The sequence below is a fragment of the Podarcis vaucheri genome, assembly GCF_965113315.1.
Source record: "Podarcis vaucheri genome assembly, chromosome: 3".
NCBI classification, from domain to species: domain Eukaryota; kingdom Metazoa; phylum Chordata; class Lepidosauria; order Squamata; family Lacertidae; genus Podarcis; species Podarcis vaucheri.
In genome coordinates, this window is record NC_138761.1 from 15122724 (window position 1) to 15150373 (window position 27650).

The 27650-nt window shown below is 44.7% G+C and overlaps 1 protein-coding gene across 30 annotated transcripts in view; it reads left to right on the forward strand.

Moving 5' to 3' along the window:
* NRXN1 (neurexin 1) overlaps positions 1–27650 on the forward strand; it is a 1008670-nt gene that overhangs the window by 225957 nt on the left and 755063 nt on the right. For 18 of the 30 annotated variants that reach the window (XM_082217236.1, XM_082217247.1, XM_082217269.1 and 15 more), the window contains one exon: positions 5667–5711. The exons of the other annotated variants lie outside the window; for them this stretch is intronic. In XM_082217236.1, coding sequence (XP_082073362.1) covers positions 5667–5711 — 45 coding nt within the window. The remainder of the gene's footprint in view (positions 1–5666; positions 5712–27650) is intronic. 30 annotated transcript variants of the gene reach the window in all.

Genomic DNA, 27650 nt, shown 5'->3' on the forward strand with positions numbered 1-27650 from the left:
TGGCAAAATTATTGGGGGGGGGTTGTCTGATTTTCTTGCTTACAGTAACCCAAGATAATTTTTCTAGTGCATTAGACTCAGACCTAAGGCACCGGGCTAAGCTGGTCTGCAGCAGAAAATCACAACAGTGCAGCATCTTAAACTAGCCACATAATGCATAAATCCCTTCTCTGGTGGCTGAACTAAAAAGGATCTTAGAGAAGATCTTAGAGAAGGAGTCTGGAATGGGCAAAAGTTAACACCCCCTGCCCTCAAGGAGAGTCTATATGTACATACTAAACAGTTTAATAAACTGATCTGTGCACATTTGTGTTCACAAAGATGTGAACATGAGCCCAAATACTTTCATGTAAGTGAGGGAACAATACGTATTTATTATTATTATTATTATTATTTGGTGTTGAAAGTTAATAACTAGCAATATATCACAGCTTCTACAGCCTAAGTACAGTAAAGGTAAAGGTAAAGGGACCCCTGACCATTAGGTCCAGTCATGGCCAACTCGGGGGTTGTGCCGCTCAGCTCGCTTTATTGGCCGAGGGAGCCGGCATACAGCTTCTGGGTCATGTGGCCAGCATGACTAAGCCGCTTCTGGCGAAACCAGAGCAGCGCACGGAAACACCGTTTACCTTCCTGCCAGAGTGGTACCTATTTATCTACTTGCACTTGTGTGCTTTCGAACTGCTAGGTTGGCAGGAGCAGGGACTGAACAACGGGAACTCACCCCGTCATGGGGATTCGAACCACCAACCTTCTGATCGGCAAGTCCTAGGCTCTTTGGTTTAACCCACAGCGCCACCCACGTCCCTCCTAAGTACAGTAAGGGTATTTAAAACAAGAGTCGTCGTAGTGATCCGTAGTTAAAAGTAGAAGTTGGCAAAAATTGTGTCCTCTTTTTTTTGCTCTTCGAAAGATGGCAATCTAACATAGCTATATAGATCTGTCTATTTCTATGGGACATGCAGATATTTTGCATGTAATGGAGAAAGTGGATAGAGAAAAGTCCAACCACCCACTCTTATTATACTAAAACTCAAGGACATTCAATGAAACTGAATGTTGGAAGATACAAGACAGATAAAAGAAAGCAGTTATCCACACAACACATAGTTAAACTATGGAACACGGTCCCACCAGAGGCTGTGATGGCCACCAACTTGGATAGCTTTAAAAGAGGACTGGATAAAATCATGGAGGACAAGACTCTCTAAGGCTACTGGCCATGATGCTACGCCCTGCCTCCATGGTTAGAGGCCGTAATGTTCATGAATACCTGTTACTGGAACTTGCAGGAGAGGAGAATTCTCTTGTGGTCAGATCCTGCTTACAGGTTTCCAACAGGCACCTGTTGTATCATGTATCATGACCACAGTATTCACCTTTCATGTGTCTGTAGCACTTGAAAGCAGCCTGAGACGTTTAAGATCCATTCCATGTTATTCCGACTTGATTCCCTGTTGGCGTTAAATTCAAAGTTCAAAGTTCTGCTTCACCCCCATTGACTGTAATGGGGGAATCTAAAAATGCCTGTAACTCCCCCCTCCAATAATTGGATGGTGTTTTCAAGCAAATGAGTCCTTACAAAGTAGATTAATCCTGCCAAATTTCACAGGTTTTCTTCTTTTTGTGTGAGTAGGAAACTTATTTTATTTCACCCCCCCCCCAAAAAAAAGGTCTAGGTCCCTCCCCCCATTTCCTGCCAGAATTGGATTTTGATTGCAGGTGTGGCTGTGCTTTCTGAGGGGATGAAATCTGCAAACTTTCAGAAAAATAAGTGCAGCAGTTCTCCAGCAAGGGCATTGTTTACAGGTTCGGGGTGGGAAAATAGAAACTGTGTTCCTTTGCCTAGTCTTTTTTTTTTGTGTGTGTGGATATTCAATTTGAAAACGGGAGAATAAGGGAGGTACCCCGGGTATGAAACCTGTCAAATAGGTACAAGGCCTATTATGCCAGTTGATATTACCTTTGCTATATATATTATTTTTAAAAAAGTAGGCTAAACCTGCTGCTTTTGCTCTACTCTGAGCCAATACCTAGATCAGGAGACACCCACCCTGAACCTCTGAGTCTTTGGTGAGCTGTGCAGGTGGGAAAAGAAAAGTTTGATTGAACAAACTTCTTTCCACTTCCACACTGAATACAGCCCATCAGTGAAATGAGCTGAAGAACAATTTTTCACATAATGGTCAGTTAAGGCAGTGACCATATAGGCCATATAGCTGTGTGTGTCACAAAAGCAGAGGCTTTGTAGACTGAGAAATTGCCATTTTAAGCTTTTCATTATTATTATTATTATTATTATTATTATTACTTACTATCGGCATTTATACATGACACATTTATAAATACGTTCTAGATTTCCTTTTCACGTTTCTGCCAACTAAATTAACATTTAAAACAATGAGATAAGGTGGCATTGAACCAAGTTTTTGTTCAGAGTGGACGCATTGAAATGAAAGAGCATGACTAAGCCAGGTCCATTAATTCCAGTGTAACGTAGCTGAATACAATCTAATAGGCATGATATACATGGGTTGGTTGGGGGGTGGCAGGTGGGAAAGCAGGATATGGAAGCCCAGGTGCCAGTATTTACATAGATATCTTAATTGTTATGATATTCAGCTAGGTACTGGGAAGAAGAGCCAAGGTGATCAAATCTAATTAGGAACAGTTGAGGGAGTTGGGTATGCTTAGCCAGGAAAAGAAGAGGCTAAAAGGAGATATGCTAGCTGTCTTCAAATATCAGGAGGTTGTGGACTCTCCTTCCTTGGAGGCTTGTAAGCAGAGATTGGGTGGCCATCTGTCATGGATGCTTTAGTTGTGGTTCTTGCATTGCAGGGGTTTGGGCTGGATGACTCTTGGGTTCACTTCCAACTCTACAATTCTGTGATTCAGCAGAGATAATCTAGGATCAAGGCTGAAAAATGGAAGCACATCATTTGTCTTGTTCAGTCTTGATATAAGTTTCCCATGTGCTTCACAATTTTGACCAACTTCCCCCCCCCCTTTTAAATCTTAATCATAATTTAGTGAACACTTTCTCATGGTATAGATATTGTTTCTTTAGGGAAATATCGGTTGCGAGTTTTAATACTTCTTTTTTCAGCTTTAGATGAGACAGTTTTTATTGGTTGTTTGGATCAAATACTTAATCACTGAATGCCACTTTCCTTACAAATCACTGATGGTTCCACAGAATATAGTAATTACAGTGTTATAGGTCTTGGAAACCAGGCCTTTATAGATATATAAAGTATGCAATATTGTTGCTGTATTCCCCCCCCATCAATTTTGTGGGAGAACAAGTACCCTGCTGTTGTGTAACTGGCATTTGTATTAAAATGTTTGATGAGACAGATTTGCAACCAATTTATTTTTATGGCAGGCAGTTGCATAGGTTCAACAGAAAATGTCAGGCCTCTTAATAAATAAAGGAAGAAATCTCTAATTTTATTTAAGTTTGGGCACCCCATTATTTAAATGGGTTTTTTTTTCTGTACTTGGTAGAAAGGAGGACAATAAAAATACAAACTAGTAGCAAAAGTGGGGAAGCTAATTAAAATGCTCAGATATCTTCCGTACTGAAAAAGTGTTTTTGTCCAGATTTTGTACTGTGATTCTGCAGCAAGCGAGAGTGAAGAAGCTGTTTTGAAGGGAAGGGCATCTTAAGTATTTGAGGAGGTCATCAATGCCTACTAGCATTGTTGACCATTTGCGACCTCCAAGATCAGAGACAGCATGCTTCTGAATACTAGTTCCTGGGGAGCAACAACAGAAGAGGGCTGTTTGTTATTCCCTGCTTGTAGGCTGCCAAGAGAAGGCATCCCCAAACTCGGGCCTCCAGCTGTTTTGGGACTACAATTCCCATCATCCCCGACCACTGGTCCTGTTAGCTAGGGATCATAGAATCATAGAGTTGGAATAGACCACAAGGGCCATCGAGTCCAACCCCCTGCCAAGCAGGAAACACCATCAGAGCACTCCTGACATATGGTTGTCTGTTTAAAGGCCTCCAAAGAAGGAGACTCCACCACAGCACTCCTTGGCAGCAAATTCCACTGTCGAACAGCTCTTACTGTCAGGAAGTTCTTCCTAATGTTTAGGTGGAATCTTCTTTCTTGTAGTTTAGATCCATTGCTCCGTGTCCGCTTCTTTGGAGCAGCAGGGATGATAGGAGTTGGGGATCCCTGTCCTAGAGGCATGTGATTGGCCACTATGGGAAACAAGATGCAAGGCAGGCTAGGGCTTTGCTCTCATCTGATAGGGCTCCTTATCATTTTATGTTTGAATTAGATAGTCCCATTTCTCTTCTCTTGACATGACTGTGCATTGTATTTTTTAAAAATCTGTTTTTGGCATTAGCCCCCCACCCCAGTGATAATGGTGTTGAAATTGAGAATGTCTGGGAAAGAATGTTGCATTTGGGAAGTGCAATCATTTTCACTTGCAACAGGCATATAATCTTATTGCAAATATTGTATATGGTTAGGCACAACAGGTTGTATTCAACCAAGTCTTGTGCTGAGTAGACTGAAATTAATTAACCCATGGGTCTACTCTGAGTAAGGCTAGCTCTGAATACCACCCAATATTTACAGTATTATTCATCCCAGTTGAACTGCTCCACATTCTTTTAACAAGTTGAATTCTTTGACTGGGATCTGTTTACATAGTGTTTGCAAAGAAGCTAACTTGGATTGGTCATGTAAAGGCCTGACAATGAATTCAAAGAAAAGATGGGAAATGAGGAAGTCCTTGTTTAGTAGGATGTACAATTCAAAGCTGTATGTATAGTAGTCATTGATGGTTGGTGCATTTGAGTAATTACTTGCAGAAACATTGGTCCTATATCCATTTTTTGGAGTGGGATAATTAATGAATCCCAATTTTTCAAAGGCCTTTTGAGCATCTAATGACAGAATGATCATAGGGGATTTGGTTACATTACTATCATTAATCACATGTGAAAGCCTGAAAACCAAATCTGTAAGCTTTCTGTGTGGTACAAATACAATCTGGTGTATCCTAATTTCAGAGAATATCAGCGAACCTAGACAATTGGTAAAAGCTGCACTGGAAATCTTAGAAATGTGTTTTGATAAAGAATCAATGCAATCCCGGAGAAATGGAGTTTTTATTGGTTTGGCTGCAGTCCTAAAGCCACTTATTTAGAAGTAAGCTGCACTGAATTCAATCTGAATTGCTTCTGAGTAAACATGGTTGTTAGGATTGTGCTTATTACTGTGAGTTGTATCCGACAAAGCTACCTTATTCGTGCAAGAAAATCAACATTTTCCCCCTCTCTACCCCACAACATGGCAAATCTGCTTTGTGAGTTCCCCTAACCCTCTGGAGAAGATTGGGGAGGGGGTCATGGAGTGCGGGGAGAGGAAAGGGAGAATAAGTTCCAGTGTGCAAGCAGAAATCCTTGTGCAAACAAAACAACTTTATTGGATACAACCCACTGTGTGTAATTTGAACACGCGTATATCACAGGGTTATGTATACTGTTGAAATGTAATCTTAGTTAATAGCCAAAAGGCCTTACATTGGATGTAGAACTTGGCTTCAAAAAAGTCTTCTAGGCTTTGGTCTGTATGATTAATTATTATTTTTAGCTTAGTAATTATTTGTTTGATTTCGTTTTCTGTTATTTCTTGATTTAGAAATTGCTGCTTTTTTTGCAAAGACTGAATCCAGATCCTATCCAGGTAAGTATGAATGTCTGTTTCTATGAGTCAGTCTGTGGCATATACAGTAGTCTGAAAATGAACCTCACACTTGCAATCCTGCGGAAGGTCCCATTTAGGAGAACCTAAACACACTGTTTCAGTTCTATAGTCTCTTCCTCTTCCTCCTCCTCCTTCTCCCTTCCCATCCTGTCCATTCCCAGTTCCAGTCCATATGCCATTACTGCATAGTCATTGCCCAGTACACAAGTTGTTGCTGCTGCCCACCAAATCCCCACCCCACTCATACCTGCAAATCAGAGTGGACCACAAAGGAAGAGAAAGCAGTAGTTTGGTCCGCTTCCCAGCTCCATGTTCAGGAAGATGCTGCAATTGAGACAGTGCATTCAAAGCTAAGTGCAGCAAAGATAATCTTCTGCCATCTCCTAAACTTGGAAAAAGGGAAGAAGATGGCTGCCAATTTCATATCCTTGCTCTGAAAGTTCTGCAGGCTGTCAGGGACAAGACTCTGGCCTTCCAGTGTAAGGTTCTGGCAAACAAAAAAATTGGCAGGTTTCAAGGCCAGCCAAAATATGTGCACCCCTGGGGATATAATTGTGCACAGAATTAGATGCAGTCCTTATGGATGTCCTTGATGTTGTATTGATATGTTGGTCTCATGTGTTGTTACTGATGTTGTGTTCCTACCTGACCTGTTGGTATTTTGAACAAGAAGTCAACCATTTAGAATTACAGTTTCTGAATTTGTAGTATGATTCGTTTACGTCCTCACCTTATGTTTCTTACCAATGTAAGAATGCATTCTAGTTTCAAAGGGTTATTGAATTCTTTGGCTACCATATGAATTGTATACCTTCATTTGCCACTATTCCCCTCCTCCCCCAAGGCATAGGGTTTATTCCTAAGCTGCTGGATACTGGTTGTCCGTAAATCTGCATAGTGCCTGTCACTAGTAAATGGTCAGAATCGGTTATTGATTGAATGCTAGAATCAACAATTGTCTGGGACCAATTGGGTGAAGTTAAAAGAAAATATTTGTGAAACAATGTGTTGTGACAAGTTGGGTGAGGCAAGTAGCTTCTTCAATCAACATTGCAGATGTGCCAAATATCTATCAAGTCTTATTTACTGAAAATTGGTTGCAGGCACAGCATTTGTTTCTTAGAGAGTTATTGCTCCTTTCTAATTTGAGGTCCATACAATGTTGAGATCCCCTTCTAACAAAGTTACTTCTTCTTTGAATTGGCTCCATTGTTCAGAAACATTCTCCAACAAGGAAACTCAAGCTGTGTTTGGGCAATAAGTAGGCCTATGAGTAATCTGTTTTCCCTTTACAAACAATATACCAATCTCTTGGGTCTCAGATAACTCCTAGCAATGCAAAATCAAACTTTTTCTAGATAGTTAATGCTACCCTACAAGACATGGAAGAACCTGAAGCTGTATAATAAGCCCCAAACTAAGAATATTTTTTGCAGTTTATTATTCTGGTTTCTTTATGTTCTTCTTAGAGGATAACAAAGTCTAATTTTCATTGCTTAAAATTTTTGAGTTATTTGTTGTTGTTTTACTAGAGGTTGCCTGAATGAGGAAGCAGTTAATGAGTACAATTCCAAGGCTGCAATTGCAACTTTATTTACCTGGGAGTAAGCCCCACTGAATTCTGTAGGCTTATTTCTGAATAGATGTGATTAGGGTTGTGATGCAAATCATCAAAGGGCAGAAAATCATTCTTTGAAGACCACACCAATATCTATGAGACCTCCCCTTTTCTATAGCTTAATAATGGAATGTGGGTGGCACTGTGGTCTAAACCACTGAGCCTCTTGGGCTTGATGATCAGAAGGTTGGCGGTTCAAATTCCCGCGATGGGGTGAGCTCCCGCTGCTCTGTCCCAGCTCTTGCCAACCTAGTAGTTCAAAAGCATACCAGTGCAAGTAGATGAATAGGTACTGCTGTGACTGAAAGGTAAATGGCGTTTCCATGTGCTCTGGCACTCATCATGGTGTCCCATTGTGCCAGAAGCAGTTTAGTCATTCTGGCCACATGGAAAGCTGTCTGTGGACAAACGCCGGCTCCCTCAGCCTGGAAGCAAGTTGAGTGCCACACCCCATAGTCGCCTTTGACTGGACTTAACCGTCCAGGGGTCCTTTACCTTTATAGCTTAATAGCAATCAAATAGCAACAATGATCAAAACAGAAGAAATTCATCTGTTAAGGCTCATTAGGCAATCCTAAATCTGAGCTTGGAAGATGCCTGTTCTCTTGAGAAAGTTACAAGAAGAGAGTGGCAAATTACGTAGTCATGGTTATCCTCAAACCAAAACAAGATTATGAGTTGGTTTTTATGCCCCATGTTTGTCAGAGAAGGAACCTTTTTCAGATAAACGTATAAGTACACATTACTGATTAGGTTTGATGGGGAGGGTCCAGTATGGTATGGATCTTTCAATATAAGATTACATGTCGCTGCAGTGGGCTCCAGCATCCAGAGATTTTGAAAATGTTTTTGAAACCAATCAGAATTCTGCATTAACCAAGTGTTTTAAAAATGCACTGAAGTCCACATCACCAAAGATGATCAGCCTCAGTAATAGCTACATAGTTTGTTAGCAGACAAAGCAGAAGGTCCATTTTTCTTTCCTAATGGACCCTCCCTGTGCCCTTACTGGATTTCTAGGAAACTGTGATGCAGACATGCTTTGGATGAAAAGGGTGGTGTCTTGTAGTAAACCTTGGCTGTGTGACCAGCCTTCTGATTTCAGAACAATAATTTACCTAACAACAATTCACCAATTTTCCTGAAGGTGCAAAGAGACTTGCCACGACTGCAGCTAGAATGAAGATGGACTGGGCATTTGCCTTGATGTAATTTCTTGGGGTGGGGGTGAGGAGAGAGACTCAGTGCTGGCACACATTAAAGCTGACCCAAAGCCATTCATTCTGAATCAATTAATAAGGTTTCTTCTTCAGACATCTCTATTTTTAGGTTTTGGAAATTGACCTTTCCAAACAACTGGACACCCAGCTGATGGGAATGAAATCACCATATTTTTTGCTCTATAAGACGCACCTAGTTTTTGGCGGAGGGAAACAAGAAAAAAAATATTCTGAATCCCAGAAGCCAGAACAGCAAGAGGGATCACTGCGCAGCGAAAGCAGCAATCCCTCTTGCTGTTCTGGCTTCTGGGATAGCTACGCAGCCTGCATTCACTCCATAAGATGCACACACATTTCCCCTTACTTTTTAGGAGGGGAAAAGTGAGTCTTATAGAGCAAAAAATACAGTAGCTCCCGTGAGAAAGGATTGAAGGGTTTATGTTGAATTTGAAACCTTTAAGGATTTTGTTTGGTTAAAGCTGTAGAACAAGGGTAGAGAATCCCATTCCCACTACCCCAGCCCCCTGGCCCATCACCCACTATTCCAACACATAGCACAAAACCTCCAAATAAAAACAACAAACCCATAGTTTGTTGGTCAATGTATGCAGTTCTAAACATAGTTTTATCCCTAACAGTTGAATAGTTTGGTACTTTTGAGCCAAGAAATGCATCACAAAATTTGGAAGAAGGTGAATCAGAAGCTTCTTCTTTGGCCATCACTCGTAGCCAAGTAAGATTGTCTTCCATAAACACTGTTTTAACAGAATCAGAAGCCTAAGTAAGTTTGGATCCATGCATTTATTCTGGGAGCTGCCAATAAGATCAGTTCCAAGCAGAATGATTCTCCATCACCTGCATGTGCCTGTATGAAAAATTATAGGGTGCTTTCTTTGGTTCTGCATAAGAACATGAACAGAGCCTTGCTAGATCAGACAATGGCTCCATCTAGTCTAGGGTTTTGCTTCCTACAACATCAGTAGCACTTAACCAGAAGCTTCTGAGAAGCTTACAAGCATGGCATAAAGGGCACCCCCTTTCTCCCAGCTGCTGGTAATTAGAGATAACCTGCACCTGAACATAGAGGTATTATTTATCTAGAATGCCTCTTGCTCAGCAAGTGATTCCCCCCCCCCCCGCCCTCCCAGTTCTTTCCTAGCCCTGTCTGTCACAACAGTATTATTCAACAGAGCTATTTAGCTACTTAGCTTGCAGTGTTCCCCTTGCAAAGAGAGTAGAAAGAGAATATCTGTACAGCTGAATTCATCTTCCTCACTTTCTCCCCTCACCCCCACTGTGTCATCTGATGGGGAAATAATTGTCATCTTCAATGTCACATTGAGTGGCATTCTCTCCAAAATAAGGAAATGAAAGTTTACTGTCAGAAGATATGAAGAAGCGCACTTACTCCCCTCAAATGAAAGCTATCATTAGCAGATAAGGAGCTCTGTTTTTCAACTCGGTCCTATTCACATGGAGTGCATACGGCTGACAAGAATGAGCAGTGACTTTGACCATATTCACAGCTGAGGAAGGGAAAGAAATTCAGTTCAGTTCAATTTTAAAGGCGAACCAACTTAATGTGCACTTTCTGAAAACTGTATGTGAACTGAAACATTTGCATCTTTTGAAACTCACACTTCTGTGGATTTTGTAATCCAGCCAGGTATTACATGAAATTCAGAAACATAAAAATCTCATTTCAGTCAGTCTGCAATCTTAAAACAAATATCATGAACATTCATAATTCTAGTTTGAATTTATTCTAATATGCACATATTTGCAAATGTGCATTTTCATTAAAGCAACACACTTTTGTACACTATTTTCACTAATATAACGCACATTTGTGACCTCTTTACCCTAGTGTATACTTTCCTGTACATTACTTGGCTAGAGAACGACATTGCATAATTTAGAGAAGTGCAAATTTCAAAGGATGACACTGTTTTGGTTTGTCTATTGTTTCAGAAACTGCACATTAGGTAGGTCTGTCTTAATATGTGATTTAACCCCTGTTCCATCAACATCAGCACAATCTGTTAAGAAGCAGGGTTTGGGTTTGGTACAACTTTATGCCAGCTAGACTTAACGCCAGCTTGGTTTCTGCTGGAATCTTGTACAGTGGTACCTTGGGTTAAGTACTTAATTTGTTCATTCTTAACCTGAAACTGTTCTTAACCTGAAGCACCACTTTAGCTAATGGGGCCTCCTGCTGCTGCTGCGCCGCCGGAGCATGATTTCTGTTCTCAACCTGAAGCAAAGTTCTTAACCCAAGGTACTATTTCTGGGTTAGCAGAGTCTGTAACCTGAAGCGTATGTAACCCGAGGTACCTCTGTATATAGGATCCCTCCCTATATGGTAATCAGGCCCATTGTAGTAAGACCTTTGATGCTTGGCCATCAGATTCCCAACAGCAGCATTGTTTATTGCTCCAAATGGTGTTTCTGTGAGTACATGTGTAAGATACAGGTTCAGAGGTATGCATGTGCAGGCAACTTGAGTAGAACTAGTATCGCATGTGGGTAACTTTCCTTCATTGGAGGCTTTTAAATGGGGGTTGGATGGCCACTGGCCACTGATTCTTAAGCTGTGATTCGTGTATTGCAGGGGGACGAACTAGATTACCCTTGCAGATAGAATTCATTTTAAAAGGGAGAAATTTACGCCACTGAAAATTAAGCGGTGCAGAGTGTAAAAGACAGGCTGCAAGTTACGTGTAACGCTAAGGATAAGCAGCAACGGAGAATGTGTGTTTTCATTGAGTGGCCTTGGCATATTAAGCATGCAGGATTCTGGAAGACAAAAAAAGTGCCCCTTGCCATCCACATCCATATCTTCTAAAACCTTCCTCCCAAGACCTCAGGGGAGCTGCAGGTGCAAACACTGAGTGCAGCTGACCTCCGCAGAACCTCTCCTTGCTCCATTAATCATGCCAAGCCCCATTTGCAAAGAAAAATACTTTGAGTGTTTTCCAAAAACCCACTTTCATAGTGTGCTTGCCAAGAAGCGAAACACAGCAGAATTCAAAGTGTGCTCTGGGGGTGGGGCTGCGGAGCTAGACAATGCCACACAGTGTATAATGGTCCAAATTAAAGACTATTAAGCTTGAGAAGATGCAAATGAAAAAGCTGCAGCATTGTCTAAAAAGTGTTTTGTAGGAATAGCAGAACTCGCCAGACCCTCTGCCAACTTTCCCCTTCCTGCTATTCCACATCAAATTAATCATAATTATAATAACGCAAACTGTGACAAATATTCACAGCAGGCTTTCAGGACTTGGCATAAATTATTTGGGCTTCATGAGCTCATGCATTCCGTACTCGCCCTAGCCTGATGGCGTCCTTCCTGGCTCTAGCATATCACCTACACTCTTTTTGGAGTTTAACTGCTTATTGCTGCCATTGAATGCTTCTTGCCATATGGTTTCCATGTGGAAACAGTGCAGTGCTTCTGGTTGGCAGCTGCTGCATGCAGTGCCCCCAGCAAATCAGACCTGCTCAATATGTGAAGCCACCCCCATTGCATGCAAAAAACCCCAACAGCATTGCAACTTTCCTGGTGGAGACAGGCACCAAATCATTGCATAGCTCCACGTTCTGTCAATATCCCAACAGTTGTCTGAATCTGCAGTCTTATACAGCCCCAGTAGTGAGCACCACTGAACTGAGTGAGGCATACATCACAGTAATAAAAGCACATTAAGATTGGGCTTTGAATACTGGGAATTGCCCGAAATTGCAAAGTTAACAGAGTAGATAAAGGTAGACGAAGGGCAAACTGAGGAAATCTTTTTTTGCAGTGGATAGTTCCCTTTATTAATGTCGGGAAAATCTATGTGAAGCCCTCAGTACCTTGGGAATAATTTTTTGCAATTTATTCTCTTCCCTTATTTCGTTGTGGAATAATGATAAGTTAATAAATGGCTCAGGTGCATGACACCTCGTTGATCACATCCACAGAGCATAGGACCTTTTTTTTAAGGCAAGTTAAGTAAGTAATTCCCCAGTGCATGGGTGTTACTTAATGCTTATAGGCATTATATCAAGAGTTTGAAATGTGTGTTGTGGGGTGTCATCTTCTGGATGCAATGTCTAAAATAACTTATGCTATCACAATAAAAAGATGTGCTTTTTTTTAAGTACCGAGGATTTATGGTGATTTAAATTCCACTAGAGCCTTCTTGTTCTCTTTCCTCCCCCTTGTTTTTTTTTAAAATATAATCATCCTTTCAGATGCTCCCCCCTCCATTTTCTTTGGTGCCTCCGTCTTCCCAGCAATCGCCTCACATGTTGTCAGAACACATTCAAAAGCAAACTGCTTGTGCATCGGAGGGACTGATATGACACTGTGTGACTGGAGTGCTAAAAGCTCTCTTCTTTAATTCTTCACTCAAAGCACCCCTTGTTGCTAAAGAGGTGCTAAAAGTGTCAGCTGGCCTTTCTATTTTAGTGCCTTCCCACCCCCCTCCGCCCCCGTCACCAGTTCCATTTGTCTCAAGGAGTTCTCACTGGCTTGCTCACTTAACATTGTCTCTTGGAGAGAACAGGGAGCATCTTCAAGACACGTACACCTGGCAGCCTGGACATTGTTAAATATTGATAGCCTGAGCCTGGAAAAAACAACAACGTTCATACTGATTGCCCATTGAGCTCAGTATGGACTGTGGCTTCCAGTCAGTGTGCCTAGGCCTACAGACCTCCAGCAAAATCTTATCCATATTTTTTATGTAGAAATGTGCCTTATGATGTGAATGGGACTTTCTTCCAAGTAAATGGGATTGCAGCCACTGCGGGATCCAGATTTTGGAAGGGTCCTCCTCACCATCCCAAGCAGTGGAAGTTGACACATTTGGCCTACCGACCTCAGTCCCTACCTGCCTGCCTTCTTAATTGTATCTCCAGGGGAGTAGTGTTGCTTGTCAGCTTCCCTCACCTTAGACTCAATGTTGTTCTTGTAGAACTGAGCAAAGAGGAGGAGAATGGGGACAAACATAGACTTAGTTGGTGCTTGCTGTCAATGGCTCTGACTTGCACCTACTGCTTGGGCTCCCTTCCTCTCACCCAAAGAGTCACAATGGACACCAGCCACTGTGATGGCCTGGGACTCGGTCTTAGACTCAGAACCAGAGGAGTCTCAGTCCACACTGGATCCTTTGCCTCAGGTGGCATCTGAACCAGATCTGGGCCCTGATTTTGAGGAGTCCCAGTCTGCACAGGTCCCCCTGCAACAAGCACCAGCTGGGCCGAGTCAGGGGCCTGAGCCTGCCCTGGCTCCAGATGCGGAGATTACCTCGTTGCCTTCAGTTGGGCCATCACTTACAGCTGCTCCACTACCACTTGGGTCAGGAGAGGCTGAGGCGGCCTCTGGGTCTAGTAACCCACCTACATCTCCTGAGACTAAGGTCTCTGCAGAGACTAAGGTCTGAGAGAAGGAGGGACCTGAGTACTCGCAGGAGGAGTGTTTGACTTTGGGCAAGACAGGGAGGCGAGTCACCAGAGGATCAGGACCGGCCGTTACCCCGACAAAGATAAAACGCTGTTGGACCCCACCCCAGGTTGTGGGATCAACATTGCTGTTTGCTAGAACCTGCCGGAGACCCTGTGCCTCACCTAGCCTGGTTTCCTGCCTTGTATCCTGCCTTGGCCCTGTCAAACTGACTCCTCGCAGAATCCTTGGATTCAGGACAGGACCTGGATCGCTCTGCTCAGGTTAACCCCAGGCCCAGCACAGCCACCACTTATCACAATTATTAGTTTCTCATCAGTGTTCTGTCAAGGAGAAACTGAGCAGTGATACCTGCTTTTCTTCCTTTTCACCTTCCTTCTCCCTCTTCGTTGTCTGGAGCAGAGTGAGAGGCAGATGAACAAGTAGTCCCCCAGTGTCCCATGGAGAGTAGTTTTGTCCTCTTCTGGATGGTCTGTCCTCTTGGGGATAGCACCTCCCTCCAGCTGAGACAGGCAGGATTCTTTATATTCCTCCACATACAAGGGCAGGGCCACCCCCACCCTACAGACTGGCTGGCAGAGGAAGGCAGACCCCTTCACCCCAACATCTGCAATTCTCCATGGCCCCAACCATAGGGAAAGCCCCAAAACTCAGTGAACATCATGGAAGCAAGCAGGGGTTAAACTTCAGAAACAGAAACGCACACACACACACACTGTAGAGACAAATATCATCAGAACTGAACATGAACATGCAAATGAATCTGGCAGAAACCCTATTGCGGGGTCACCAATCAGATGCTCTCTAAGCAGATTTCCAGGCAGCTGATCCTAGGAAAAGAGGCAGGTGGACTGCCCTCCATGGGCCAGTAGGAAACTATCATTGATTGCTGCAAAGGTTTAAGAGAGAAGAATTTCCAGGGCACTGTTGTCAGTGGGCTGCCTGCTGCTGTGTGACCCCTTAGTGTGCCAATCATTGATGCCAGCCCTGATTGCAGCCCTTACATACAGTAGCACTTCTAGGCACATTTAATCCTGGGTAGGTTCTACACAGATGCAGCATGGTATTCCAAATTCTGATCTATAGAAGCAGTTACAGATAGGTAGCTATGTTGGTCTGCCATAGTCAAAATAAAAAAATTCCTTCCAGTAGCACCTTAAAGACCAACTAAGTTAGTTCTTGGTATGAGCTTTCGTGTGCATGCACACTTCTTCAGATACACTGAAACAGAAGTTGCCAGATCCTTCTATATAGTGAGAAGGTGGGGAGGGGTATTACTCAGAAGGGTGGTGGGAATGGGTGATTGGCAGATAGCTGAGATGAGCCTGTTGACGACTCTTAACGACTGCAATAGGTCTTACAGGAAAAGGCAAGGGGTGAGAAGGTGAAAAATAGCTAGTCATGTATAAAAATAGCTAGTCACCTTCTCACCCCTTGCCTTTTCCTGTAAGACCTATTGCAGTCGTTAAGAGTCGTCAACAGGCTCATCTCAGCTATCTGCCAATCACCCATTCCCACCACCCTTCTGAGTAATACCCCTCCCCACCTTCTCACTATATAGAAGGATCTGGCAACTTCTGTTTCAGTGTATCTGAAGAAGTGTGCATGCACACGAAAGCTCATACCAAGAACTAACTTAGTTGGTCTTTAAGGTGCTACTGGAAGGAATTTTTTTATTTTGATCTATAGAAGAAATGCCTAGGAAAATGGCATTTCATTTGTAACACGTCCCAAAATCTGTTGAGCTAGGTAGGTTCATGTTCTGAAGCAGATTAGCAAACATAACCACTCAAATGTAGGGTGCAGCAACGGGATTTGAAAAGGAACATGAGGATCTTGTCTGCGAGGTGGGTAAGTGAAATGGCGTTGGAACCATGCAGGTACAAGGAAGGAAAGAGTTAAAATCTGGTAGCTTGTGATGGGAAAGTTCTCAGCCCGAGATCTTGAAGACAGTGCTGAGTTGGATGGCTCTGGTCCTCCAGGTGTTGTAGAACTGCAATTAAGACCACCCTTAGCCTTTGGCCATGCATACTGGGGCTGATGGGACTTGTGGTCCCATCCCTGGTTATGAGATGCTACATATCTTAATGTCAAAAAGAAGGATGCCCTTGGGAATAAGCCCCTTGTGGCCCAAACTCCTAAACCTTTGTTTACTAGTTCTTATGGCAGGCAACATGATAAATATTCCACTTCCCCTTTTAGTGATCTGGCTCCTACAGTTGTTGAGCAATTGGGCCAGCAAGCTCATTGTTGATATGCGTCGTATTCTCCTGTTGCAGGAGAAACAAATTATTCTGTGCTTAAAAATAGGTAATTGCTTCTTGCATCTAATTGATTTCTAGAAATTACAATGCAGATTTGATTGGAGGAAGCTAGCATGCTACCTGCAATCCACTCCAAAGTGAGCCGCTCATAAATCTTGCCGCCGTCTCTGCCCTCATGCAGTCAGCGAGAGATATTTAAGGAGACTTTATGGTATCTGAACCCTGAAGGATGTGTCTTAACCTGTAGGAAAGCAGCACAGCCGTAACATCCATCTCGCCGCAGTGTCATGACTTGACTGTTAATCTAAAGCATTGCTTCCAGCTAGTTGGCTAAATAGAAGTCGATTTTTATACCATGGATATTAGATGCAGCAACATCTTTAGGGTAGGCTTGAGCTTCTTGTGGCTCACCAAGTAGAGTGTCACCTACCCCCAAAGAAGATTAATGAATCTCTCCTGTTTTTGCTGAATGCCAGGGATGGCAAAATGGAGGAAGGGGAAAACTTGGTTGCAGCATTGGTGGGTCACAAATTCTTTGCACCCATTACAAACTCTCACATCAGTTATTATATCTGTTGAGAGTTCTTCATGAGACCATTGCATTTGGGGCAGCAAATCCCACCCACTATCTACCCTGCGGTGATGTTATGGAAGTTCTTAGTAGGGTTTGGTTTCTCAAACCTTTTAAATAGGTGAGGAGCCTGTGATCCCCCTGGATGTTTCTGGACTGCAGCTCCCATCAGTCCTTGCCAGCATAGCCCCATAGTCAGAGTCTATGTGACCTGTAGTCCAACAACATCTGGAAAACCACAGGGCTAGCCATCCCCTGCCTTTTAAAAAAAATAATGCCCATATCTTTACCGGAAAATTTTGTGGTGATTCTTATGTGCAGCAGTCTCTATCATCCCACTGCTGCTTGTGAAAATCTGTTGATTGAAATGATTGAATATTAAATATTATGTCAGCGTGATCAAGTCCCCTCTCCGGTCTGCCTTTAAAATTATGCAAAATAGCATCTGTCTGTCTGCTTTTCCCATTGTCTAAAGGAGCAGGATCTAAGCAACTTCTCCTAGCTGCTCCTTGAGAGGTTTCTAAGCAGAGGTCAGATGGCCATCTGTCAAGGATGCTTTAGCTGAGATTTCTGCATTGCAGGGGGGTTGGACTAGATGACCCTTGGTGTCTCTTCCAACTCTACAATTCCATGATCCTGTGAAAGAGAGGGGAAGATCCCCAGCCCTGCTTTTCTTTAAGCAGCAGCAGTGGAGTGCCGTGACCCTTCCGCTGGTGACTCATAAATAATCAGACCTTTCCCCCTAGTGCAACACCAACTTTGCCTTGGCTTCCCAAATTAGAATAAGGATAGCAGAGCCAATTTTTCAATCGTTAGGGCATACCGACTGAGCTCTGACCCTTTCCAACAAGGAGGGCACTGCAAGGGACAGCGGGCCTGCTGCACTGTGGGCAGAGGAATCTGAAAGGTGCACCACTTATTATTTATTATCTCTGCTTACATGAAATATTTGGCACTTGAGTTTAGAGTTTCGTATAAGGCAAATGCTGAATTCGGAAAGACTCTAAAATATTAACTTCCCATACTTTTCTCTCTCTCCAATTGTTAATCATTGTCTAGTCCATTATCAGTGTGCATGGAGTTCTGTATTTCCCAGTTTCACTCACCAATAGCAGTGAAAGTAGCAGAGCTTCTATTCCTGCCCCCACCCATGTTTCGTGTGTTTCTCTGTTAGTTTTGCTTGCTACTGCACCTGGCAGCAGTGGCAACTATGTTGGCAGCCTGACAGATATTTTGCATCTTCCACAATGCCCTATACCTAGGGTTGTAGCCAAAGTTAGTCCTACTCAGAGTAGATGCATAGAGGTTAATAGACACAAGTAACTACAGTGCATTAATTGCAGGAGGCCAAGTATGAATAAAACAAAACTGAATACTACCATAAGTGTCATTCTGGGGCTCTGTGCATGTGTGCAAGTTCATTTGGGAAACAGCTACCACCACAAAACAATGGTCGAGATTATTCAGAGAAGAAAAGAAATCTCGGGGGGGAAATGCCTCCTGGGAAATTTCAGCTCAGCTCTAGACTAGGGTCAGAAGAACATCAACTCATATTGCAGCTGAACTTAATTAAATAAACAAAGATGTTATCACTCCTCAGATGTCTGCTAGACTGAAATCTGATGTTACCAACTTCCAGTTCTTGGGAACGTTGTTTCACCATTTGTGGCTCCCACAGAAACATTAGCGGGTATAATTAAGATACAATGGCATCTGGATATGAGAAGAACAGATGTCACATACTGTGATGATACAGAGACTAAGTACATAGGCCTAATGTGCTAGCGCATTTACTGTAAACATACATTCATGCAAATGTGAGCACCTATTTTCTGATTTCTCCATTCCCAAGAAACGTAAAAAATGAAAAGAAAAAAAAACAACAGGCAAAATCAGCAAGGTGATGCCTTCAGTTCAGAAGTCTTCAGCTTTTTCACACTCAGACCCACCTTTAACCGAAACATGCATTTTGGGGAACAATTTCTTATTTATTTAACATATATTTATTTGGTACTAGTGTTGCTATTGTGACCCACCTTAGATCAGTCCATGACCTGATCCCAACCCACCGGTTGAAGACCAGTGTCTCAATTCACCATCATCTGCTGGGGAAGGACTAGCCAAGGTTCTGAGTTACAGAGTACATTTTCAAACACATCCTAAAGACATCCAGGGTGACCCATCTCTTCCAAAATGACAGTGCATGTAGTGGATCCCTGAAGGAATCCATAGCATCTTTCTCATTCACCTCACAAAGACAGGCTTTGGCCAGGAACTCCGGGGCAATAGTGGACAGTATGATGGGTGGAGAGGCACACTCAGCTAGGTGTTGAGGAGGTGGAAGTGATAACAGGTGTTAGTCTCAATGGGTGATATTCAACATCTGTGCTAGCACAAGGATTTATCTCTAGCACAATAGGATTTGCTCCCCCCACAGCACCCCAGCCCACCCCCAAATCTGCTCTGGAGTGTTGGAGGGAATCCCAGAACAGATTTAGGGAAGGAAGGGGGAGAACATTCCATTGCACAAGGAAAAATCATTGCACTAACATAACGTTCACCCTAGTCCTACATTGAATGCAACACTATGCGTAGACCAAAGGTATTTCCTACAGGGGAGCAGGTGGAACTGTGGTCTAAACCACTGAGCTTCTTGGGCTTGCTAATTGGAAGGTCAGCGGTTTGAATCTGCATGACAGGGTGAGCTTCCATTGCTCTATCCCAGCTTCTGCCAACCTAGCAGTTTGAAAGGACACCAGTGTGAGTAGATAAATACGTACCGCTGTGATGGAAAGGTAAGCGGTGTTTCCGTGCGTTCTGACACTTGTCACGGTGTCCCGTTGTGCCAGAAGTAGTTTAGTAATGCTGTCCACATGACCCAGAAAGCTGTCTGTGGACAAACGCTGGCTGCCTTGGCCTGAAAAGTGAGATGAGCACCGCAACCCCATAGTCGCCTTTGACTGGACTTAACCATCCAGGAGTCCTTTACCTTTTTTTTTTACTTCCCCATTTCATATATGCATGCATGCATACATACATACATACATACATACATACATACATACATAGAATGTAACTAAGCACATTTCATCAGGAAATGGCAGCAATCCTGAACAAAGGATGGGAATGCCTCAGAGAAAAACCAGTGAACATTGCCTGTCACCTAAATATGACGAGTCAGCAGTCAATGACGTTATGTCTGGATAGTTGAGAAGTATCTGTTTCTAGTCATTTGTGAAATTCGTCTGAGATCGTCAGTGTCCCTCAAATTGTGGGCTTTCTCTCATACTGCAATTATACTCTTGAATGGAAGTAATTCCAGATGAAATCAGAGGGATTTCTTCCACTTCATGTACTTAAGACTGTGCTCTTCAGTCCCATTGATTTCAGTTATGGTGCTTAACTGTGCCAGACACTTCCTAAATTGTGTGCACTGTGTGTTTAGAATGGGAGAACAAGATTGTGATAGTATGTTCACTTAACTGTATGTCCACTTACCAGGGAATCTTAAAGCAGAAGTTATTTCTTATTCAACATGCAAAGAATTGCACCGAGAACTGATTCCAAGTGTTCTGCCTTTAGTGACCTGGGAATCACAGCCTGCCCCCACTAACTCATCTATGGCCTTGCAGCAACCCATTCCTTGAAAATCACTTCTGTTAACCATTATTAATTTTATTAGGTGGCACTAAAAGCCCCCAAGAATCTCTGCACACCTTGATTTTCTTTCTTTTTTAAAACCCCCGAAATAAGCACATTAAAATTCCATCAAAGTTCCTCTTATTTCCTTTCCTTGTACAGCCCAATTCCCTAATGAGAATAAAACTGGTTAAAAAGAAGAAGATAACATTGAAAGCATCACTGTTGTTGTTTGATCATCCAGATGGGCAGCTTCTGCTTTTGGTAGGATGGGTTTCGTGTTGTCTCGGTATGGACTAAGGGAATCTTGAATCATGCAGTAGCTTCTCTCCAAATTTGATTAGTAACGTTTAAAAAATGCTCCAAATTATACTTTTACATACTTAAAAAGGAAAGACGTCAGTTTGCATCACGACATCTTTTAACTTCTGTGAATTTTCATTTTCATGAAGCTTCAGAGAAATGGGATCACATTCAATCAAATTACCCAGCCCATTTTGCTTAAGGCAAATATCATCCAAGCAAGACAAGAAGCTGCCTCAAATGTTTCTTGTTCATCCATCACACACAATTTTGGTAATCTATTTTGTAAATAAGGTTTGATTTCAGCCAGTAGTTTAAATTCTGAAATCTGAGATAAAACTGATTGGCACATGCCTTTTTACCACTCGATTCCTGCTTGCGTAGGTGAATGCGCCATTACAGCTATATCACCCCATATTATTTTATAACTTCTCACACCGTCTTACCTGTAATGCTTTTCACGTGAGTCAGTTAATTTCTTTTATTTATAGCTACTAGTCAGTACATCAATTGATCACCACAGGAAGCATCCATTAATGAGTCAGAACATTGGTCCATCTGTAGCAGGTGTGTCATTGTTGCTTACCTGAAGAGAGAGGAGGGTCGAGGCAGCGGGGAGGTTGGCACAGTAGGGGCACCAGCAGAGACAATCCAGTTCTCCTCCCAAGGCGCCCACACCATGTCAACCTTCCTGCCGTCTTGCTTCTCCCGCTGTCCCTCCCAGTAAGCGAAAATAACACACCTCGGAGCAGCCCTGATGGATCAGACCTGCTTCAGCATTCTGTTCTCACAGTGATCCATTAGATGCCTCTGGGAAGCCCATAAGCTGAACCTGAGTACAAAAGCACTCTCCCAACTTGTGATTTCCAGCAATTGGTCATCGTCTTCTTCTTCTTCTTCTTCTTCTTCTTCTTCCTCCTCCTCCTCCTCCTCCTCCTCCTCTTCTCTTCTCTTCTCTTCTCTTCTCTTCCTCTTCTTCTTTCACTTTGGATCCACACATCCTTCTGATTATCATAGAATCATAGAATTGTAAAATTGGAAGGAACTCTCAGGACCATCTAGTCATCCCACAATACTTCTTTCTTCTTTGGTGATCACTCTTAGCCAAGTAAGATTGTCTTCCATGAACACAGTCTTAACAGTGGATCTGTAAGTGACTGTGGAGGCCAATTCTGGATCCTCACATCCTTCCACAGTGGGGACATAGGTTTCTGGGTGGGAGTTGATCATGGTGAGGGTTTGCGAAATGTGCCTTCCTCTTAGCACGTTCCTCCCTTTCATCCTGAGTTCAAGCATCTTCAAAGCCCAAAGGCTGTTCTCCAGTTGGAGAGCTCGCAGGCCAGTGTTTCCCAGTTGTCAGTGTTTATACTAATTTTTTTTAGATTTGCCTTGAGAGAGTCTTTAAACCTCTTTTGTTGACCACCAGCATTACGCTTTCCATTTTTAAGTTTGGAATAGAGTAGTTGCTTGGAAGATGATCATCAGGCATCCGCACAGCATGACCAGTCCAGCAAAGTTGATGTTGAAGAATCATTGCTTCAACACTGGTGATCTTTGCTTCTTCCAGTACACTGGCATTTTTATTCAGAGGCATGCTGACTATACTGACCATTCCTAGCCATATTCTCCATGAATTTGGATGGGGGGGTTCCCTGGAAGTTATCTATGGAAAACAGATCTTTATCCACAAAAAAGGTGGAGAATGTTAAGAGGCCATTTGCACAGATGTCTAGTTTTTGCATAGAACACATTCCTTTCCCATGATGCTTCTGCTAGTGAGTTGACTGTAAGGCTGTATCACATGATACACCTGCAAGTCTGCCACCCACACGACTGCATTACAGTCCCCCTCAATACAGGATCCATGCGAATTTCTTCCAAAAGTTTTGTACCAGTCTCCTTTTATGGCCTTGATGTTGCTTTGCTCTGCTTGCAGGCACCGCAAATTTTCGTTCACTTGACAGTGTGGAAACGGTGTGGTCGAAAATGGAGCCTAAGAGTAGCCAAGGAGGTTTTTGAGCTTCCAACTATGCTAATGCAAAGCCTCTGTACCACTAAACACATGTACTGAAGCATGAAGGTCTTCCCGATGAAAACAAACAAACAGCAAGCGGCGAGAGGCATTAAGGAGGGAAGGCAACCTCTCAGCAAGAAGGCAGTGCATAAGGCCGTGCGCTTAGTAAAAATCGCTCAGGAATGTATGTATATATTATATGCTGGGCTTATTTACAACAGTGCTAAATTATTTATGCCCTGCAGTATGCATCACTGAGACTGTAATTGGGGGAAAAGAAATCTTGGTTTTACCATGAGATTCTTCTGTAGGCATCTTTAAAGATGTAATGATGCGGGCCGCTTAAGCTGCCGCAAATACAAGTTAACAGGATGCAGTTGGCACCAAGTCCCTTGCTTTATGAGCAGGGCCCCCTGAATTGAGTGCTGAAAGAAAGACACACACACACACACACACATGCACACATCCATATCCCGCAGTCAGTTTACCAAGTTAATCATTTGATTCAACTCACACAATCTGACCTTAAGCAGTTTAGTGAAGAGCATCAAGAAACACTAGACGCATCTCCCCATCAGCATTTCTTGGCAAGCACCGGAACGCAGGGGGAATAACGGTGGGGTGCGGGGATCTCTTGCAATTGCCGCTATCCCAGTACCCAGACATTAAAAGCAGCATCATTAAAAATGTATCCCATGTCTCAGTTCCTGCTTATGAGCACTGCCTTATACAGCTTACTGACAGAGGATTTGGAGCCAAGGAAGCTGGAGAGGGTTATTGGCTGGGAGACCCGCTCCATGCCTTGCAGGCTTTTCCCCATCTGACCGGGGAAGGAAGGTCAGCTCTGACTGACTCCAGCTACAAAAGCTGAGGCTGCTGAACAAGACTTGGGTTGGGGTGTTGCTCAATTTTGTTGTTGTTGGGGTGGGGTTGTTGCTATTTATGATATTAATTTTTGTATATTTATTTTAGATATTTTTACGAAGCATGTAGACATGGTTCAATTGGGTTGTGTGCTTTTTGATGTTTTATCTACTGTTCATGACTACTTTTGTTACGTTTTAGCCAGCTTATTTTTGTTTTATTGTCGTGAGCCGCCTTGAGCATGGTTTTAACTACAGAAACGTAGCATACAAATAAAATTACTGTCAGGGGTTCAGAAGCAGAGACGCAGAGAAGGGTGGAAACAGAGAGCGAGGGGGAGGAAGCCGAAGGGAGAATGAGTGATGATGACGACCCGAGATCTCCAAGCCTAAGCAGTGAGTCAGAGGACTCCCAAAAGGGAGCCCCAGTGAGCAGAGCAAGGGGGGGATCCGGGGGGACACCCCAGGAGGAAGGGAACAGAGGAGATTCAGAGAGCAGCAACTGGAAGTCGGGACCCACGCTCAAGACTGAGAGCAGCAGGGAGGAAGGCAGCCAGGCATCGGGTTCCGGAGGCCGTCAGCAGGAGGGAGGGCACGAGTCAGGGGTGGTCACGCCCTCCTCAGAGAGCGAGGCAACGGTCAAGAGGAAAGTAGAGAGTTGGGCGCGCGCGCCAAGTTCAAATGCAGCGGAAGCTGGAGCAGTAAGCAGCCCGGAGAGTGAGCCAGGTCCCAAAGCCCGCCGAAAGGAAGCGGAAGGATCAGGGGGGTCAGCGTCAGAGGAGAGTAGAAGGGAGGAGTCCCAGGGGGGCAGAAGGACCCAGAGACGTAGGGAGAGGCGAAGGAGGTGGAGCAAGGCTAGGGTATTAAGCTGGTGTGCAAGAGGCGGGGACTCAGATGGGTCTTCGCCGACCTAGGGCAGAAGGTGTAGAGCTGCACGCTGCAGTTCGGAAATGAAACCTGTAACTCAATAAAGACTCTTTTAAAGTGGACGCTGTGTGGCGTGGTCCTATGTGAGCTGGGACCTGGTAGCAGCTCTGACAGTAAGACCCATCTCTTCAAAGCTTCAGAAACCTGAAACCTCGCAGCGGGAGCAGAAGCCGCTAGGGGAGGAAGAGGGGTGTCTGTAAGCAAGCTCACAAAGGTTAGCAAGATGACGGAAGAACAGAGGATCTCCGCGCTGCAAGAGGCAGTGACCCAGTTGTCCTCAGAGGTATTGGCTTCCAAGAAACGGGAGGAGGAGACTACAGCCGCCTACAGAGACCTACACGCCAGGTTTGAAATGCTTGTTAAGCAAGGGCAACCGGGACCCAGACCGGAGGGCGTGGGTTTGGCACGGAGAGCAGGAGGGCTTGTGGCTCACTTCGATGGGACTTTGCAACAGTACCCTAATTTTAGAGCAGACGTAATGTGCGCACTGCAACTGCTGGCAAAAGACTTTAGAGATGAGGAAGAGAAGGTGGGGTTCATATTGTCCCATTTGCATGGGGATGCCAAAGCCTGGCTGCGCAATTTGTGGAGGGATAAAGATCCGGCGCTTCAGAATGCAGATGCCTTTATCAAAGCGATGGATGCGTGTTTTTTGTCTACTATTGATGTGGATCTTGCCAGACGGGAGATTCATGGACTAAAACAAGGGAGGGCGAGCGTCCGGCAGTATCACGCCCGATTTTTTGCGCTGGTCAGTGCTTTAGAATGGGATCGGGATTCGCCCCCTGTCAGAGACCTCTTCTGGGAGGGTCTAAGTTCTGCGGTTAAGGATGAAATTGCAAGGGGGGAGAGGCCCCGAAGCACGCAGGAGGTGGTCCAAAGGGCGCTGACTGTGGGGGTGAGGCTGGAAGAACGTCCATGGTGCAGAGATGAAGGACGTGGAGGGCGCGAAGCAGCGAGAAGTTTCTCTTTCGTTCCGAGGGAAGCAGCGCGTGCGCAATCCACACCTCCGCCAGGAGGGGGAGGGGAACCGATGGAGGTTGGAGGTGCAAGGGCTCAGTCAGCAGCCAGAGCCCTAGCACCGGCAGCAGTGAAAGCGAAGCCTCCTAGAGGGAACAGGAAGTGTTACATCTGCGAGGATCCAGGCCATTTGGCGAAGGAGTGTCCCCGGAGGCTCCACAAGCACACTGCAGCCTCAGCAATGGTGACTGCAGCAACGCAGCAAGGAGAACCACAGCAGGGAAACGACGATGTCTGGCTGGAGACGGAGGCACTGGGGCCCAGCCAGACGCATCTGTGAAGCAGTCCCCAGCGATATTGCAACCCACGGATCCCCTCCCACCCAAACCAGTAGTGCAGCTCACAGCGTCTCTCCAGCTACCCAACGGCGTCACTATCGAAGTGCCGCTTTCTGTGGATTCTGGAAGCAACGCAGACTTTATAGCGCAGAGCTTTGTGGAGCAGCACGCTATACAGCTATTGCCTGCCACTCTGCCCCTGCAAGTCGTCACAGTGGATGGCAGAGAGTTGCTAGGGGGGCAGGTGGTGAAGCAGACGCCACCAATGGTGATGCGCCTTGGCAACCACAGGGAAGTCATCAGTTTTAATGTCACCCAACTGTCGGACACGCCCATTGTGTTGGGCATGAGTTGGCTGGACAGGCACAGTCCGACACTGGCTTGGTACCAGAGACAACTGATCTTCGGCTCCTCTTATTGCGCAGAACACTGCATCCTGCCCCGACGGGAGGGAGAGGAGGAGGAATCACAACTGCAGTTGGGAACGTTGCAAGCGGTCCCCCACAAATACGCGAACTTTTTGGAGGTCTTCTGCGAGAAGGAGGCGGACAAGCTACCCCCTCACCGGCCATATGACTGCAAGATTGACCTCCTACCGGGGGCGACGCTGCCGAAGGGGCGGCTATACTCCATGTCTGAAGATGAAATGCAGGAACTCAAACAGTTCATCAAGCATAACCTGGAGCGTGGCTTCATCAGAGAGTCCAAGGCAGTGGGGGGCAGTCCCGTTTTCTTCGTGAAAAAGAAAGACACGCCCCAAAAAAGACTCGTTGTGGACTACCGCCTTTTGAACCAGATGACCAAACCGTCTGATTACCCCATGCCCAGGATTGACGACCTCCTCGCGACGGTGCGCAAGGGACGCGTGTTCACCAAGTTGGACCTACGAGGGGCGTACAATCTCATCCGCATGCGGGAGGGCGATGAGTGGAAGACGGCCATGTTCACACCGCTGGGCACCTACGAGTACAGGGTTATGCCCTTTGGATTACAAAATGGTTCTCACTGTTTTCAAGCTTTTATGCATCACGTGTTGGAGGGACTCCTCTACAAGACATGCGTCTGCTTCCTGGATGACATCCTGATTTTCTCGGACTCGCAGCAAGCTCACGACCGAGACGTGAGGGAGGTGCTCAGCAGGTTGCAACAACATAGACTGTACGCCAAGCTGGAGAAGTGCCAGTTCGACACGACGGAGGTGGATTTCCTGGGATACAAGTTGTCGGACAAGGGGATAGCCATGGACAGCACCAAGGTTCGTGCGGTATTGGATTGGAAGAGCCCGCGCAACCGGAAGGAGGTCCAGCGGTTTGTCGGCTTCGCCAACTTCTATCGCAAGTTTATCAAGGGGTTCGCGATGCAGACGGCAGCAATTACGGACACGCTCAGCTCCAAAAAAAAGAAATTCATCTGGACGGAGCAGGCGGAGCAGTCCTTTCAAGCGCTCAAGCATCTCTTCGCATCGGAGAAGCAACTGCTGCATATCGACCCCAGTAAACCGTTGAGGGTAGAGACAGACGCGTCAGACAGAGCCGTGGGAGCTGTTCTGCTGCAGCGAGACCCGCAGGGGGTGTGGCGGCCGGGAGCGTTCTACTCCAGAAAGCTCAGCAAGTCGGAGCAGAACTACACCATCTGGGACAGGGAGTTGCTAGCCATTCATGCAGCTTTCAAGGCGTGGAGGCACTTCCTAATCGGCGCCAAGCACACGGTGCAGGTCTGCACGGACCACAAGAATCTGGAGCACTGGCGCAC